The following is a 19538-nucleotide window of genomic DNA, read 5'->3' as shown; positions in this document are numbered from 1 at the left end:
CGTCATTGCTTTTGGTAATACAACACAAGCACTTACAATGACATTGACTCTTTTATATTAGTCTCTGTTAAATGTAATACAAAACAAGCACTCATGCTGGCAATGTGCCACTTATTTCACTATGCTGATGGTAACAAACCATGCATTCACAATGGCATTTGTCCTTTTATATTTTTCCATTTTAATGGTTATACAACACAAGCATTTAGCTGGCAATGGGCCTTTTATTTAACTCTGCTGATGGTTATACAATCCATGCAGTCACAATGGCGTTTGTCCTTTTATATTTTTCTATGTTAATGGTAATAAAAAACAAGCATTTATGCTGGCAATGGGCCTTTTATTGCACTATGCTAATGTCAAAACAAGGCAAGTAGACACAATGGCATTGGCCCTTTCAGTTTAATCTCTGCTACTGGTAATACAAAACAAGCACTCATGCTGGATGTATGCTGCTGCATTGCACTTCCACCCTTCAGAGGGTTTCTTGGCCTGTTGGCCCGCTTCCACCTTTCAGAGGGTTCATTGGCCTCTTGGTCCACTTCTGCCGTTAAGTGGGGCCCTTGACCTGCGTGTCTACTTCCAGCCTGCGGAGGGTTCCTTGACCTGTGGGTTCACCTTGCCACCAGTCATGCTGGCATTGAGCCTTTTATAATAGTCTCTGCTGATGGTAATACAAAACATGCATTCATGATGGAAATAGGCCTTTTGTCAGTCTCTGCTAATGTTAATACAAAATAAGCAATTATGCTGGCAGTGTGCCTATTATTAACTCTGCTACTGCTAATGCTAATGTTTTTATAGTGTTTTGCTGTGAATTCAAATTCACAACTTGAAAGTTTGGCACTTTAACCTTCAATGGGAGGGGCCCCACTGGCCTGCCTTTTGCTGGTGGCCAGGTGGATGGTTCATCCAACCTGCATGTCCTCTTCCACCCTTAAGAGGGGTCCTTGGCCTGTTGGTCCACTTCTACCCTTAAGTGCGGTCCTTGACCTGTGGGTCCACCTTCTCCCTCAAGAGGTTTCCTTGACCTGCATGTTCACCTCCACTCTAGAGAGCCCCCCAGCCTTCAGCTCCACCTTCATCCTGCAGCAGGTAGGTCTCCTTTACAAGGTGAGTCAGCTTTTTTGAATTCCTATATGTTACATAGTTGATCACTTACAACCACAGTAACCAACAATAAAACCACATCAACGCAAAACAAACAAAAAAATACCTAAATAAAAACTAAAACCTAGTTTGAAAGGTTGTTCACTTTGAGTGAAAAAAGCAATGTACATTCAATATAATGTAAACCAAAAGTCACAAAATTACTGAATTCAAATGCAAAAACAAATTCACAGAGTGTTCACTAAAACAACACCAATAAAAAGTGACATGTGCTTCCAATAACTTAAAAATACTTTTACATTTAAAAAATCAAAGTTTCAAACTATCTTTCCAAAACTGAAAAAAAAACCCTGAGTTCTAAATAAAAAATCAAAATTCAAAATGTGTGTTCAATATGAGTGGACAGATAATAATGCAAAACAAAATCAAACAAACACTGGATCCAAATGAAAAACTAAATTCAAAGTGTGTTCAGTAAAAGAAAAACAATTCAATCATTGTCAGCATCAAAAAATGCATCTAATACAAAAACGAGCCAATACAAAACAAACCTGAAGTGTGTTCACTGCTATTAAAACAAGATCAAATGTGTTGGTTTGTATTATACTGTCAACTTTTGGTGTATTTAAAATGGCAAAAAGTCACCACATTCTTTTGATGAAGCAACTGCAAAACAAATGCAGCACTAAAACCAAACAGCTTTTAAAGATCAGACTGGATTCAAAGATCAGTTAGGTTAACGATGTTCTTCCAAGGTAATGTGGACCAACAACAGAACAACAAAATTTGAAACTGCTCCCACATCAACCATGTGGGCAAAATACTTTTACGGAAACAATGGAACAACAGCAAAATTATATTCTCTAAGAGCTTTTCAGGAAATTTCAACAAACAACGGAGCAACAGCAAAAAAGCAATCGCAAAGAGCTTTAGAGGAAATTTGGAACAACCATGGAATGACAAAATTCAACTTGCTCCAAGGGAAATGTCCCAACATCAACATCAACATTTACACTGTACACTCAAGGAAACGATGTCATAACAGCAACAGCAAACGTTCAAAAGATGCTCTCAAAGGACAACAGCCCAACACTGAGGAAGAATCCTGACAACTGGCCAGGCATCATACCTTGCCTCTATCATCTTGCATAGTCACCCAGCAATATGAGGATAACTTGATGATGATGATAATAACCTGGATGACAAAGACTACAATAAGACCCAGAAGCCATGGCGTGTACTGATAACTTGTCTAGTGTATGTGTTTACTGTGCCTGTAATGTTTGCAGTTCTTTGTGTATTTTGTATATCTCTGCTGTTCTTAAGAAGTTGCCAAAATGTCCAATGCTGCAGCATTGGACATTTTGGCAAGATTTCCAGGGATCTGCTGCTGCTGCTGGCCATCATGGGCCTCTATAAGGTGTTGGTCTTCAGTTCCTCCATCCACATGAGAAGTGGAGCCAGGCGTCCTCATGCTGGGGACCACTTCCGAAGGTAAGAGGAAGCGAGGACTCAACACATTCATGTCATGTTTCACGCAAATAATTGAAGACTTCTGCTAAACTTTGAGAGGGTTGGCACCATGATGTAAAGATGCTGTAATGATGCACTTTTGAGACATCTTTGTTTTGTCCGATCTAAGGTCAAAACTGCAGCATTAGGTATATCTGTGTGGTTGAAATTCTTTGAAAATATTGGTTTTGATATCTCCTTTTGGAGGTGGAGGGTCCTGAGGTTAGACCAGTTAAGAACCACTGGTCCAAAGTTCCCAAATATTAGGAAAAGGGACAACTTTTTTTTTATTCTTTTAATACTTGTGGCTATTTAATAACTATAATAGAAAATGCTCCCTTGGATTTCAATATTTTAATCTGTTCATATATCCAATTGTTTCTAAATAACTCGACTGACAAGTTGAAACAAAGCCAAAACACAGAGCTGTAGCTAGCATAATGAGTCCTCCAGGGAGTAAGATTGCATCTACAGGTCAGCCTTTTGTGGCTCTGTTCTTGTCTTGGACCATAGGCTGCATAAGGGTATGAACCATTGCCCACCACTGAACCTGTTTCTTCTCCTCTGACCCAGTGTTCATCCGACAAGAAGACCACAATTCCCTCCATCTCTGAGTGGAAGCTGAGCCAGGATCCAGACTGGGTCATCAACTAATCACTGGGTACCTGAAGCCATTGAAGGCCAGAGCTGCTCAAACGGGCTTTTGACAGCAACAATTGCTTGCAGGTGAGCATCAAGTTCTGATTTTTAAGGCCAAAGCACCGACTCAGGTTCAGAGAGGACCTTTTCTTAATGTTGGTGTTGCACTTTCGGTGGGAAACCTGATCTGATCTGATTGTTATTTTTATTTACTTTACCTCCTAAATCAATCAGTTAAATATATTAATATTTTAACCTTCCCTATTAATCTTTTATGGAAGTATTGCTTTCAATTAATATTATTTAGGAAATTTTAAATACTAACCGGGGCTTTTTAAGAGCTCAATAAATCTACATTCTTTAACAGGTCCTGACGATATCACCCCTGCAAGGTGCTTCTGGTCATCTTCAACCTGAGCCTGAGCCTGGAGAGGATCCCCACTGTGTTGAAGACTCCCTGTGTGGTTCCGGTCTTGAAGACTTTGCATCTCTTGGAGCTGAACCACTTCAGACTTGTGGCCCTCACCTTTCATCTAAGGAAGTCCATGGAGAAGATAATCCTTTGCAACCTCTGCCCCCTGGTGTGCTCGAGCCTGGATCCTCTGTAGCTCGCCTACCAACCAGTCATCTACCTGCTGTACAGATCCCTGGTTCACCTGGAGAACCCAGACAATGCTGGAGGGTCATGTTCTTTGACTTCTCTGGAGGAATACTGGCAGGTTATCCAGAGACTGGACATTAAGAGGGTGGAGACGTACAGTTCCCCGTAGTTCACCTCAACAATTAATTAGACTGGTTACTCAGCACAACAAGAAGGGACAAGGTCGATTTTATTTCTTAAATATTGCAAGTATAAAAAACATTCACAGTTTACATTTTGTTTTTTTAAGATATTTGCTGATTACTTTTCCCTCTACTTTGCGCTGCTGTTATAACCAAATTTAACCCAGAGGAGGATAAATAAAGACGTAACTTTTTTTTTAAACTTAATTTTTATTGAGCTGTATTTTTTTTGTTTCAAATAATACATGCAAGAAGAAATTTACATAGAAATAAAACAAGTAAGTCATGACGAACAAAAGAAGAAAAAAAAAGTGGTTCAGGTCAATGAATTGCAATGGTAGTGTTCTCAGATCACTGAAGGGGGATTCAAGCACAGGGGTATTTCCTTTTCAGCCCATATCTGTTCTCCTAAGCAGTGTCCTGTCAGGTCAGTTTTGTCTTTGTATAAAAAATGACAAAAAGTCCCTTTTATGATACAGAACAAACACAGAAATTACATTTAGGCAGCATGACAGAGATAAATGTGTTGTATCCATTTACTAATAGTATTAGCGCTAACTCAGCACTTTTTTACTCTACCTTTTTTAGTTTAGAAATGATATGTTTACATTCATTTAAATCCATTCCCATGCCCAGACGTTACACAGATAGATATGTATGTATTAACACTTTCTCTGATGGCAGGCCAGTCTCCATATTTGTCCACAAACCATAGCTTTCGGTCACCCTTTCAAACTGTCAGTTAGCTTTGTACATCCCAAACCAAAATGGATGAAAGGGTTACCATCACCTTTCAGTGTTCAATTTGTGTTTAAAGTGCAGCTATTCCTCCAAATTTTCTGAAGGGTGTTAACCCAGGAAACAGGAGGTCTTGGCCTGACCCCAGGAGCATCTATAACTTTACACATACGTATGTATGGATATACACTCACATTTATGCATTTAAACATCTGCACACTTTACATCCTCCCTTTCTTACATTCTCCTCTGTCTTTGCATGCAATTCTGAGGATTGTGTTATGCTAAGGAGAACCACTTTCAAAATAACTATTCCATTTTATGCCATCGATTAATAATTATGTCCACACATAGATTCAGGGGAGAAGTTAATCTTTCCATATTATACATCTCATTGACAATATTAATCCCTTCCTCCTTTGTTGGTGGCTCTTTAGTTAGCCACCTTCTTGTTAGTGCTTTTTTGCTGGCTACTAACATTATTTTAATCAGATATGTGTTGCTAGGGTTACCTGTGGATGGAATATTCCCAAGACATATTGTACAGAAATCGTGTTTTACCTCAAAACCCAAATTAAATTCATATGTTCTACTACTTCTAGCCAATAGGTCTGGATAATGCGGCAGTCCCAAAATATGTGGAAATATCTGCCAGCAGGTTTCCACACCCCCTCCAACATTGTCCATTTCCTGGCTGATCTTTCTGTAGTGATTTCACTTTCGGGGTGATAAAAAAATCTAATCATATTTTCCATGTAAATTCCCTCCAGTGATCAGAGCTGGAAGGGGTTAACTGTGTTTTACAGATGATCTGTCAGTCCTCTTCTGGGATAATTATTTTAGCTTCTTTTTAATAAATGTGTTAAGCACTGTACAGTTGATATATAGTGTAGAAGATTCACAGTATGATTGCAAACAGGAATATGTTTTGGCTATCAGTTCATTAGTGAGTTTATTTTTGTATGCATCAGTCAGAATATTGATAAGGTCTGTATTACTATATTCTGTGCTAAAGATTTATCCCATCTTTAATAAAAATGTGATAAAATGTCATTGTTTTTACTTTGACTTAAAATGAAATGTTAAAATATCCATCCTTTCTGTTTAATTTCTGTTTAATTAATTCAGATCAAAAACGAACAGTTAATAAATTGAGCCGTTATCTTCATTTCTATATAGTCAGACTTTGACAAAATACCAAGATGGGACCAGGATCTTTGATAAGATGGAGAATATTTTATTCACTTTATGCACTGCTATATTGTGCAGTTCCATAAATTGTTTATTTACCATTTAGCAGCTTGCCTATTCTCAATGATGCTTTGTACACTGCATAACTAATTAGAGAACTAGAGCCTCTGAAAAAAGAACTGGCATGCATTTTTTATTCTAACTTTTGTCTTGGATTTTGTTTTTCTAAATTTGCATGCCAACATTTTTTTCAGTGGCCCTAATCCTCTGATCTCTGCACATTAGTATCATCAACTTGTTCTGTACCTGAGTGACTAAAGCAACCACACTGGCTGACTTGTGACGAATGCTGGTTCAAGAATGGGATTCCATCCCACAGCATTGTGTGACCAGCATGAGAAGGAGGTGCCAGGCTGTTGTGGCTGTGTATGGTTCTTCCACACGCTACTGAGGCTCCTGATTGTTAAATGAATATGTTGTTAAATTGCCAATTAAGCATTGTTTCTTCAAACTTCAGTCATCCAAACCACCAAACATGATTCAATGACAGAACAAGCTGTCTGCACTGGCAGAAAAGCTCTGGCATATCTTTCATGAGTGAAACCCACATACTCAGCTCTGCTGCTCATCCCACACATGCATGATCCTTACAAAAGTGACATCTTTTGAAAGGGAAATAAACAGGCTTTCCACCAGTATAATATTTATGGCCAAGAAGTACGGTTACAACAAAGAAATAATCTACCAAACACAAATTTACTTACTTTCTGTGTTAGGTGTATATCTCCTTTTTACAGGGAGTCCAAATTATAATTTCTCCAGTAATTCTGTGAAGATCAGAGTGTAAACCAACATTTTAACATCAGCAACAACATATCTGTGAGATTCATAGAGATTTGATGTTTATTAAAGGATGAAATACACATTTAAAATCAGTTTTTCCTCTTTTTTATTCAGGTTTCGGATAAATCAATGTGAGAGTAATCACGGTTTTACAAAATAAAAGTTCTTTTCTTATCAAGTCAGTTTGTTTGAGCCAATGTCTGCTGGAATAAATGGAAAAAAAATCTCTTCAGACCAACCAGGAAAAAGCATGCTATAGTCACATTCACATTAACTAAAACCTCCATAATATAAAATATCTCATCTTGGCATGCATGTACTGAAAATGTTTCAAGTAAAATATTAACTTTACTTTGCTGTTTTTTATTTTTCTATAAACCAATAAAACACAATTCTAAGAAAGAAATAACAGACATAAGATTAATTTTACAACAAATAGAAACAGAATTAATGGACAACAAATATTTATAAATAGCAAATTGTGACATATTTTAGATTGAAACCCATTTGGAAGAAGTTGTTCATTTATCTGATAATTAAAGTTCTAAATAAGGAAATAACTGATTTATTTTTTATAATGGCTCTAAGCCACTCTTATCGACACCTATGAAAGACTTCTCTTCTCCGTAGATGGTTATAACTATGGAAACCTTGTTTGGTTTGACAAACCTTCCAAAAATATAAGGTTTACAACAATATTTAACAAAACAAAGAAGTAAACCACCAAATCTGAGAAGCTGTTGTAACTGAGGGCCATGTAGAAAAATATAAAGATGACTGAGCCACTTCGTTCAGTCATTTTTAGTGTGTAAAAGTTAGTAACACCAATCTAGTGTACATTAAGATACGCTTAATAAATGAGTAAACTTAAAGAAAACAGATAGATAGATAGATAGATAGATAGATAGATAGATAGATAGATAGATAGATGACTATTTTATTTTGTCTCATAGCATACTGGTTTTTAATGTGTAGAAAAATAGGAAAATTTGATCACAATGATATAACACATATGTAGTCTAATATAGTAGTCCTTTCATTGATTCATATTTTCAAGTTGATTATAACATGTCCTTATTTTGGATGTGAGAGGTCCTGACTGTCTTGAAATGAAACAGACCGGTCAGATGAGCACGTTTCAAATCACCGCCAGATCAAATAATGAGTGAAGTTGGCCGTTTTCTTGATTTCCGTATCGGTAAATGCCCTTTCAAAATAAATTATACTTTGGTACCCCCACCGATTATCAGACTTCAACTGGACTCATGTAAATGGAGGGAATGATCATCTCAACATTTAGACACAAATCAAGAGGAAAGTGCCAAACTTTACAGGAGTGTTGATGATTAAAGATGAATATAGTGATATGTTTTGTAAACCTGACCTTTTAAAGGAGCCTAAAACAAATTCTTCCTGTAAAAATGTTTATTTACAGAGTTAACACATCAGCACTGCTGAGTGATGAAACTAAAAACTACAGCAGCGTTTGGGCACCCCTGGATTAGATGGACTTCTTGTATAGATAAACTGTACCAGGGATAAACTGCTCCCTCTGCTGGTCTCCACGATTGTCTGGGTGTGTGTCTTTCATGTACCTGTCCACAAATTTGATTCTCAACTGACTCCACAGCCCCTCGTCCTCCAATCGCTGCAGCTCTGAGCGCAGCTCACGGTTGAATCTGTCGTTCTCTTCTCCTCGGTGTTCACCTTTCACAAGACACACCAACCCTCCTGTAAAAACACACTATTAATACAGAAATACACACCAACCCTCCTGTAAAACCACACTATTAATACAGAAATACACACCAACCCTCCTGTAAAAACACACTATTAATACAGAAATACACAGCAACCCTCCTGTTACAGCACCAAACTCAGCCATAAACACACTAACCCTACTGTGACAACTCACAATCAGTTAGATACAAACTAACCCTCCTGTAACACCAAACTTACCAAGGCCACCCATAAGAGGGGATAAAGGGGAGAGCTTTCTCGTTCTTTTTTTTTTTTCTTTTTTTTTTCATTAAGTTTCAAGTTTGTGTCAATCTGCAAATAAAGACTTTCTAATTTCAGACACTTAACTTGGACTTAAATCTTCTTAAAAGTTCTGAGGGTTACCTGGTTTAGCGGCATGGCAGAGCTCCTTCAAAACGCTGGCTGGGATGAATCCAGGACCCAGAGCACCAACCTGCACCACCACATCAAATGCATCTGAATGCAACAGAAGAGGAAGAAGAGCTCATTCAGTTTTCTATTAATTCAGCTTTACTTTTCAAAGATTTTTGTTCTTACAGCTTTTGTTTCTCCTACACTTTGTTTTTTGTTTCTTGGTATCAGAGATGAAAGGTCATCATTATACCTAAATTTTAAACTTTAGTGATATTTCTTTAGTGGTACTTTAGGCCTCGTCCACACGGAAACTAATATATGCAAACGTTTTTTGTTGTATCAGCATTTCATCCACATGGAAACAGCATTTTGGGTGACTGTAAACGATACTTTTTGAAAACAGGTCCCAGAGTGCAAGAATTCGTAAACGACTACCGTTCCGTCTCCATGTGGACGGCTATCTGCATCTTTCTTGAAATGATTATGTCACACATAATGTAGCTCTCTTAAGACGCTTGTGCGGGTCCGGCCAACACAACAATGGCCAGTTACAGGGTTGTGTCCATGCTGCAGAAGCTACTGATCTTGTTATGGCTTTTACGGCAAAATCTGATGCTCCTTTACCACCAGGGACACATCAAATGTTCCTGGAGAACAGCATGCAGCAGATATTCTAGGAGAACAACCAGAAGAGCATGGGGCAGCATTACAGCGCCACTTACAGGCTTGGCATATGCACTACATCGTTTCCAGTGGTTCCATGTTTACACGGATATTTGCTGAAACTTTTACGGAAAAACTTTTTCAAAATGAAACAGCAATATATTGTTATCAACTCTGTGTGGACGGGGCCTTAGTTAAACCCTGTGCTGCTGTGGTGTGATTAATCAGAGCGTATACAGTGGGAGGTTACCGCTCTGTACAGGCAGTGGTTGTGTTCCCAGTAAAACCTGTTTCAGGTCCTTGTAGAGGCCGGTCTTAGCAGCTAGCTCCAGCATCCCTTTACTGCCGTCCACACCTGTGATGTTCTTGAAGCCCGCTTTAGTCAACTAGGATTGAAAAGAGAACAAGCACCACTAACACATGGTACAGTGCTTAACAAATTTATTAGACCACCACCCAAAGTAAGGTTTATGCCACAGCTGCCCTAAATTACCAGCATTAGTAATTACAAAATCTTTTTTTTATGTTTCTGCAATGGTTAATACACCAATATGTCGAAGCTCTTTAACCCAAATGATATTTTTAATGCTAAAATGTAATTATTATTGTTATCCATGAATATTCCAATTTACTAATTTATGAAAAAACTGAAAAAATAGTAAAGCACATTAATATTTCTTGATTAATATGTCAAATTATAGTTATTTACTTGCATTCCTGATCAGAAAAATGAGTTTTAGTGGTTGAATGTTATGCTTGATTCATTTCTGACTTCTCAGAGAAGCCCAGTGAGCCGACTCAAATTTGGGTATAAAAAGGTGAATTCAGTTTGAAATCCCTCATTCCTCTTCAAAATGGTAAAACATGGAGAGCTCACTGAAAATGAAAGAGTCCACATTAAAGCACTGCATGATGCTAGATGGTCTCTGAGACAAATATGACAGGTGGTCTAATAAATTTGTTAAGCACTGTATGTTTATATTTAGGTAAAAAAGTTGAGTTACATGCATACAGGTGAATCTGTCAGAACAGGTCAAACACCTCAACCTTGGTCTGATCCAGCAAAAGTCATGTTTGCCAGAAGGATAGACCATTTTGAGTTTGATATCATTTATCCCCTTCAGAAAACTGAGATTTTATCAATGCTGCAGTTTCTGCAGGATCTACTAAAAGTGTATACTATCAAAGATTTTTTTCTCACCAGTTTGGCGACCCATCCCGTTCCACAGGCGACATCCAGCACCTGAGCATCCTCACGGTTCCCAGAGAAGTTTTCATCCACAGAATCGGCCCCCAGCTTAGGAGCCATGAAGTCCAGCATCCCAAAACCCTGTTGATATAGAGTATGATGTGTCAGTTAACACCAGTAGACCTAATGAGTTTAACTGATTACGTGCACATAAAGACCGGGTTTAGACTATTGTTAGGGCACTGAACCAGTGCGAGGACCTATTTGTAACTCAAATGATTGAGCATTTGGTTGTAGTATCTAAACATGTAAAAAGTCCTTATTTTTGGCATGTGCATCAGGCTCCGTGAAAAATTTGATATTTTATGGGGCTCCACTAAAAATCTGGGGAATTGCCTCGATAGCACTACCTAACGGTTTTCAAAGTTAAAGCCCCCTCCTTTGACTTTGTCCAGTATCGTTGAAATTATGCTGATGCAGCTTGGAGAGATCTACAAAAAGCCTATAAGTCCCTCCCCTATCCCCAACAGGAAATCTGCCATTTTGAATGAATTAGCAAAATTAGGGGCTTTTTTTTTTTGGCCATTGCAAGGGTTCCTTTAAAGCTTAACTCCTCTGACAGCTTTCATCCAACCAAGCTGAATTTTTGTATATTGCTAGAAGAGACATAAATAATCAAAAGTTATTCAGCTTCTGTGCAAAACTCAAAGGGCGTGGCCATGGTGAGCCCTCAAATTTGCATATTTTTCAAGAAAGGAAGTTATTAATAACTCAGCTGTGCATAGTCCAATCTGACTTAAACTTCCTGTGTATACACCACGTTCCAAATTATTATGCAAATGATATTTTTCTCTTATTTTCCTAAATATTAATGCAAATAACAGTCAGAATATTTTATAAGTTATCAGCCTTTGGAGCTCAATTCAAATGTTTTTGAACAAATGCCATAATGATAACTATTATTTTTTTCAAAAACTAATAACCTCAAAATGCACTGCTCCACATTATTATGCACAACAGAATTTTAAAACATTTTGTAGGTTGTAAAGAACTGAAAATGGTCATTTGTTGAATTTGCAGCATTAGGAGGTCATTAACTGAAATCAAAACCTATTTCAATCAAAAACATCTTAACAGACCAAGTTGCATGTTAACATAGGAGCCCTTCTTTGATATCACCTTCACTATTCTTGCATCCATTGAACTTGTGAGTCTTTGGAGAGTTTCTGCTTGAAATTCTTTGCAAGATGTCAGAATAGCCTCCCAGAGCTGCAGTTTTGGTGTGAACTGCCTCCCACCCTCATAGATCTTTAGCTTGAGGATGCTCCAAAGGTTCTTAGTAGGGTTGAGGTCAGGAGAGGATGGGGCAACACTATGGCTGTTTTCGAATTCGCCTACTATACTAGCAGTGCGTACTGATTTGCCCAAAATGTAGTATGCAGTATGCAGTATGTAAAAAAATGCAAAAATTGCAGTATGCCAAAAATACCTGGGTGACGTGCTGATTCGGGAAATTTTCACAGTACACATCGGACCAGTCTGCTTCGCCTACTGTTACCCACAATGCAAAGTGCCGGGTCAGAGTTCTGTTTATAGATATATATAGAGCAGCAGAACTTTCACCGGAGCGGCTGATAGTTACAAAAAGTGCCATTACCTTTTTAACATGTACTAACCTGAAATAAGTTGTAATAGGGTCACTGTTGTTTTTGTTTTGCTGTAACAGCTTGTAACGGCCGGAAAGGTGCTGTCAAGTGTGTTCTTTCACTGTGCTATACATGCTAAGCTTAAAACAATGGCTATAAAAATCCCGAAAAAATCAAATAAAAACACTTCCCAGATTTTTTATGTACATAAATGAATGCAAAACACTGTAACGACATTTAATATTGACCAGGTTATGACGTACTTCTGTATGCCGGAAACCAGCTGAACCGGGCCAAGCACACTACACAATAACGTCTGACTGGCAGTCATACTGAATACTACTGTTGAACGCAGTACGCAGTGCACAATACACACTGCATACTGCGTTTGGCAGGAACACGCAGTAGCCCAATTCAAAAACAGCCATAGTCTCTCCAGCGTGTCCTGGGTCTTCCTCGGGGCCTCCTCCCAGTGGGACTTCCGGAACACCTCACTAGGGAGGCGTCCAGACCAGATGCCCAAGCCACCTCATCTGGCTCCTCTCAACGCGGAGGAGCAGCGGCTTTACTACGAGTCCCTCCCGGATGGCTGAGCTTCTCACTCTATCTCTAGGGGAGAGCCCAGACACCCTGGGGAGGAAACTCATTTCCACCCTTGTCCGAATGAGGAAACCATAACTCAGCTGAATTTAATCATGCCTGTGCAAGATTTCATGTTCTTGATGAGAGCATGCCCCTGAACATGTTGGCAATTGTACTTTTCAAAAAACAAAAAAACAAAAACGAAAAAAAAAATATATATATACAGCGCCACCTTGTGGTAAGAGAAATAAAATTGCTTCTGGTAAAATAATTTCCCCTTTCACTCTGGTTGATCAAATCCCATTCAAATTCACTCAGACACATCCTAACATCTGTACCTTCATTTTTGTAGAGCATAAAAAGTATACATCTAACAGTGACAGGAAGCAGTTTTTCATGGGCTTAATGTACTCATAACTATATGAAACTTGGTATAAATAATGCCCAGAGGGACCTGAAGTGAATGATATGAATTTTGTTGGTGGGTGTGGTTAAATGACTCAGTGGCGCCCACTCAAATATTAAAAAAAACAAGCTCTTGTAGCACAGTGTGTTAATCCAATAACCTTCATCTTTGGTGTTGTAGAGTTGAGCCGTGGAGGAATTAAAGTTAACAAAATGTTGTACCAAACTCAAAGGGCGTGGCCATGGCAGATCATGACATGTAGTTGTTTTTCCATGTCATAATATTAGCTAGCTCTTACAAAAAATCTTATTAATTACAATATTGGCCAAACCCTGCTGAAATTTGCTCACACAACTCCCAAGGCATTGACCTTCAGATGGCACTTAGAGGTCAAAAGTCTACAAGAAAAGGAGTAGCCATGGGGATTTTTTGTTTGCATTGAAACAGGAAGTAGTTTATTTTATATTATGCTTAACATTATTACACAGTCATCAAACTTGGTGGAAAACTTCCCTTCAAGAGCCTGTGTATAAAAGGCTCAGACATTTAGGGGCAGTTAGGGTTAACTGCTCATGTGCAAAACGTCACAGGCATGATGCAAGGCACCGCCGGTACACGCATGGAGAGCGCAGTTGTTAAAAAAAAAAAACTGCATTCAGACCTATTTTCTGAGTCCAGTTTGACAAGTCCAGTTTGTTACTTACCCTTTTATGTCTTTTGACCTCTTCATGATACTCTGTTTCCAGTATTGAACCAATTATGAGACGTACGTTGGTATTGCTTGTTTATCTTGTGATTAGCTTTCTTGTAGCTTCCTGTTAGCATAGAGGACTAAAGCTCATAATGCATTCCTTGTAGGGGAGAGTGGGGACAGTTGCAACAGGGGATGGTTGCAACAAGCCTTATTTCTCCAATCAGAAACATGCTAGAGAAATGACACTCACACTGCACATGCTCAGTTAGACCCTCTGCCCACCGAGAAGAGAGAAGCCATATTGAGCATCTGGTCCTGCTTTTATCAAGACAAAATTGTTTTGGGGGTATGAAAGTAGCTTTTTTCATGAGCTATATTTTTGTCACACTGTCCTGATCTTTTGTATGAATTAATCCAAACTTACCTAGTTTGAGTCATTGTTTAGTTAACTTTTCAGTGACATGGTTGGCATGTGTCAGTATCAGTGTGGCTGTCTAGCACATGATGTTTTGTCATGACTGATACCATGGGGATGGTTGCAACTATTGCAACTGACCCCATGCTAATGAGGCTAGTCATATCAAAACAGACCACACAACAGTATTTTTGAAGATTTTTAGTTCAAAATAGGCACAGTTAATATATTTCATTGCTCATGATGAACAGAACAGGCAATCATATGATAAGAAAATGAGAATTCCAATTCTTGTTGATTCTTTCTGGGAGCCAGCAGAATATTTTAGGAACTGGTGGAATTGTTCACAAGCCAGCAGAATTGTTGGGGAGAGGCGAGTGTTGCTGTCTTATTTTGTAATTATTTGTGTGACTTTAACAAAACTTAAAATCAAAGTTCATACTCACTGGAGTTTTAAGACAATGTGAAATTTGTTCCCTAAAAACATGTTTGATGAATGTTTTTTGTATTGCAAATTACTCCTTTTTTTTGTCCCACATTGAAATATAGAGTTTTTATAGCTTCGGTAACATCTGCACATTTACTCAAGGTAGGCCTATGTTTTACACAAAACAAAACTTATTAAATATATTATACTTTAATATTGTAGGAATTCTGTGCTTATTGAGACAAAAAGCAGAAGTTAATTAGTGAAATTTAATGTTTTTTTTTTATATGTTGCAACCGTCTCTAATCCGTGTTGCAACTGTACCCAGGTTTGGGGTCAGTTGCAACACCTGATTTCCTCTATTCAAATAAATATTGTGATTGATATGTCATCCATCTTTAAATGGTATGGGTAATTAGCAGACACATGTATGTAAAGATTTGGTGTGTCTAGTCCAAATAGTCTCTGAGTAACTGAGAGTATTGTTAAAAGTGTTGCAACTGTCCCCAGTCTCCCCTCCTCCTGTTCCATAGTCAGGTGGAGTTTTAACAGTAGCATTTTGATGGGTCTAAGTTCACTTACGACAAGTAATGTTAATATTGTTTAAGCTTAATAGATTCACATGCTGTATACAAGTCTAGTTTGCAGACGCTCTGATGCAGTGTTGTTATTTCGGCAGAAGAGTGAGCTCTCACCATCTGCAAACTGTGTAGATATGCTTTGCTAAGCTGCTTGGCCACTTCAAGAGATGCATTTCCTTTATTTATTATTGTACATTATTTACTTTAAGTAGAAAGAGAACAAGAGAACATTACTTAACAATTTCAGTGAAATATTGGTGTTGAGAATGAATACTGATGTGCTTAATTCATTGTTATACAGACTTCTTTCGGTGTTATTATACTTGTATTATATTGAACTTGGCCATCAGCTTTATTCTTAAACATTATTTCTGTATTTGTCGTTACAGACTGTGATGTAAACAATACTGGATCTGAAGTAAAGGGCATCTGCTGGACCTCAGGCAGTTAAATTATAATCTGTCTCCTTATCCTTGTATTCTGACTGATACACCATCCCGGTTAAAGTCAAAAACCTTCCGATGAACTAGCAGTACCTTATCACCTCTCAAACAGCCTGAAAAGAAAGATTTGACTGAATCTGGGGGTGTGGCCTATTGGCTAAGTGGTGTCCCCCAGAAAATTTCAAAAAATCTGCCCCTGCACACCTTTTTAGGTAGGATTGGGAAAATCAGTATGCGTATGTATCATGCCAGGATCTACAAAAAATTAAATTTGGACCTATGTTGTAAAAACTACAGGAAGTCCGCCATTTGGAATTTTTGTATTGATATTGGTCAAAGTAGTCATTTCCAGGGGTCCTTCTCGCATTATCTTTTTCAATCTGCTTATCTTTGGCAAAAACAAGAAGAACCCTGGAGGATCAAAAGTTAGCAAAAGGTTGTACCAAGCTCAAAGGGTGTGGCCATGGTAGCTCATCAAAATCAGATGTTTCACCATGTCATAATAGTGGCTGGTCCTCACAACAAATCCCATTAATTACAAGATTGGCCAAATCCTGCTAGAATTATACCAGACATTTCCCAAAGTGTTGACCCTGAACATATATGAAGGTTAAAAGTCTACATCAAAAGACATGGTCAAGGGGATTTTTTTGTTTGCCATGAAACAGGAAGTAGCTTATTCCATCTGCTTAACATACTTGCACAGCCATGAATCTTGGTGGAAAAATTCCCTGTGAGAAACTGGGAAGAATGCTAGGATTTTGAAATTTGGTATGCGTGTGTATAATGCCGTGACCTACAATAAAGCAAAATGGATCCATATTGTAAAATCAACAGGAAATCTGCCGTTTTGCCTTTTTTTTTGTACAGATATTGGTTACAGTAGTCATCTCCAGGGGTCATTCTAGCATCATCTCCCCTAATTGATTTATCAAATCAACTTTTCTTTGGTTTAAAATGAGAAGAATTATGAGGATTAAAAGTTAGAAAAAATGTATCAAACTCAACTTTGGTGGCTTATTAAATTTAGATGTCTCATCATGTCATAAATGTATTTGGAAGTAACCAAAAAAAAAAATTCCACTCATTTCAAGGTTGGCCAAATCCTGCTGATATAAACCAAGGCAGTTGCCAAGATGTTTACCTTCTACACATTTGAAGGTCAAAAGTCTATGTGTAAATAATAATTCTAGGCAGATTCTCAGATTTGGCCCTTGCTCAGATGTGAAGTTCAAGAGTCTTTACTTGAAAAGTTGTGTCCATGAAAATATTTCTTCCTCTATGTAACAGAAAGTATAGATTACCTAGGGCTTGAATGACTTTTAGAGCTGTCAAACTTTGCACAAAACAAAACTGCAGCCAAGTTAGGCCCCTGGTCTAAGTGTTTCAGGGTTAAAATAAAACTTGAAAAGACACCAACCAGTTAAACACTTTTTGGACCCATGAGCAACAGGCTAATAGAACTTATCCAGCCATCCATCCATTTTCTATACCGCTTATTCCGTTCCGGGTTGCGGGGGGGATGGGAGGGCTGGAGCTTATCCCAGCTGTCATCAGGTGAGAGGCGGGGTACACCCTGGACTGGTCACCAGTCAGTCGCAGGGCTGACATAGAGAAACAGACAACCAGGCACACTCACATTCACTCCTACCACCAATTTAGAGTCACCAATTAACCTAGTGAGCATGTTTTTGGTGGTGGGAGGAAGCCAGAGTACCCGGAGAGAACCCACACGTGCACAGGGAGAACATGCAAACTGCACAGAAAGGCCCTGACCGGGAAGCCAACCAGTGACCTTCTTGCTGTGAGGCAACAGTCCCTCTTTGACTATATCTTTATGCCAACAAAGCATATTTGTTATGGTGCCAACAGTTGGTAGTAAACAATCCTCCATGCAAGATTTTCCTCGATCACCCTACATTACATTTTAACTCTGTGTTTTCACTTCATGCTGTCTCTGAAGGACAAGAATTGGTGGCTCTTTCACAGTTCAACTTGAACAGACATCACTGCAACTGGTTATTGTTTCCAACAAGGCCACAACCCAGAATGTACTAAGACCTGACGTGCACAGAGGTGCGATGGCCTGTTCAGTGCTGCTTGCAGCCCTAGTTATTCTTGGTATTATGGTCATTAACTTTATGATCTTCTAGTTTTCAGTGATTTGTAAAGTCCTCCTGTAGAAGGGAAAAGATTACTTGGGCTTTTGCACATTTGTTTTTTTTTTTTTCTTCTTTTTTCTTACATGAAGTTAAGAAACGTATTAGATATTGCAATCTTGATGTAGATTTTACAATTCAGATCATTATAAAAATGTGAAAATGAGAGCTCTTGATTCTTTAATATTTTTAATAAAAATCAAATGCACCGTCTGTAATTTCGAGGGGGCACTCGATAAAAACACTAACAAAAGATAATTGAAAGAGCTGCTCCTCTCAGGTCAACTTTTTTTTATTTATTTAGCATTAATTTTACAAAAAAAAATTAATACCAGGATTGTTTATGCTGGGCAAGTTTTACATAACTGTATTATCCTGAATCAGAGCTTCTGTAGATATCCCTTTTATCATTGTGTACTTAATTTCTCTCCACTGCACATAATATGCTGGTGTCCACTGGTGAACCAACAGCCTGAACAGGGCTGCTTAGAAAGGCAAGAAGTAGGCAAGAAGTAGCAAAATATATTGGTTCAAAGTGGCAAAATGGGCAGCAAAAGTGGCGGGAAGGTCTTCAATGGTGGCAAAATGGCTTGTGTCAGAAATTGATTGGTTAGGACAAGAGTGTGTATAAAGTTGAAAGAAAGAAAATTGAAGAAAAGTGTCATCAAGACTAGCACCAATGCTACTGGTCCAACACACACACACTGATACTATCAACAATATACTGGGGACGGCCCATTCTGTGAGTTTTCAGAGGTTCAGCCAAATGCATGGGCAGGCCTGTGGAGAAATATTCAGATGTTGTTACCAAAGTTTCTATGCCTTAGAGCAAGAAGTAATCTGTCTACTGACCTCTTCGTAGCTCTCACACCATGAGTCATAGAAGTCTCTGATTTCTTGTATATCAGCTCCAGTGTGTGAATAAAGGAGTTCCTTCACCTCGTCCACCTTTTTCTTGCAGTTTGACATGCTGAGCTTCAAATCTGTCAGAGAAATGACAGAACATCTGCTCTCAGGATTCAGACATTTCCACAGAGTTGAGCTATTATTTCATCAGGTGGCTGATTGCCAAACATGTATGGTGATGAAAACAACAGTTATTTAGAGTTTGGAAACCTTTAGTGAAGAAATTCCTCTAGTCTGGTTTGATCTGCAGAGAGAAAACTTTCACTCAGGATGTTTTATAGAATCTTTGCTGTGTTCACACTGCAAGTCTTAATGCTCAGCTCTTTTCCCTTTCCCTGTTTTGTCTGTCTACATTACTTTTTGGCTGACCGCTGAGGTCAGCTCTACACATGGCAATGTCTGTGTCTGAGTAAGTAAGGCGAGTAAGTCTGTAAGTAACTGACTAAGTGAGTGATCGCAATTTATAAACCTTAGAATACAGAGTTGCGTTTGCTGT

The 19538-nt window shown here is 38.4% G+C and overlaps 1 protein-coding gene across 1 annotated transcript; it reads right to left on the bottom strand.

Moving 5' to 3' along the window:
• Window positions 1-7835: 7835 nt before the first annotated feature.
• LOC121519197 (methyltransferase-like protein 27) lies at window positions 7836-19105 on the bottom strand. The gene is made up of 5 exons (XM_041802028.1): window positions 18989-19105; window positions 10796-10924; window positions 9845-9980; window positions 8941-9033; window positions 7836-8547 (listed from the first exon to the last, which is right to left on the bottom strand). Exons 1-5 carry the CDS (start codon window positions 19103-19105, stop codon window positions 8318-8320), a joined length of 705 nt encoding a protein of 234 aa, XP_041657962.1. The 3' UTR covers window positions 7836-8317.
• Between the last annotated feature and the right edge of the window lie 433 nt (window positions 19106-19538).

This window comes from Cheilinus undulatus, linkage group 12, assembly GCF_018320785.1.
Source record: "Cheilinus undulatus linkage group 12, ASM1832078v1, whole genome shotgun sequence".
In the NCBI taxonomy this organism is placed as follows: domain Eukaryota; kingdom Metazoa; phylum Chordata; class Actinopteri; order Labriformes; family Labridae; genus Cheilinus; species Cheilinus undulatus.
This window is presented reverse-complemented; position numbering and strand designations above follow the sequence as displayed.

Coding starts and splice junctions, on each gene's coding strand:
- LOC121519197 (XM_041802028.1), bottom strand. CDS start 19,105: ATGTCAAACTGCAAGAAAAAGGTGGACGAGGTGAAGGAACTCCTTTAT. Junction 9,981..10,795: donor CGGGATGGGTCGCCAAACTG/GTGAGAAAAAAA, acceptor TTTCAATCCTAG/TTGACTAAAGCGGGCTTCAA. Junction 8,548..8,940: donor CTGCCATGCCGCTAAACCAG/GTAACCCTCAGA, acceptor GTGTTTTTACAG/GAGGGTTGGTGTGTCTTGTG.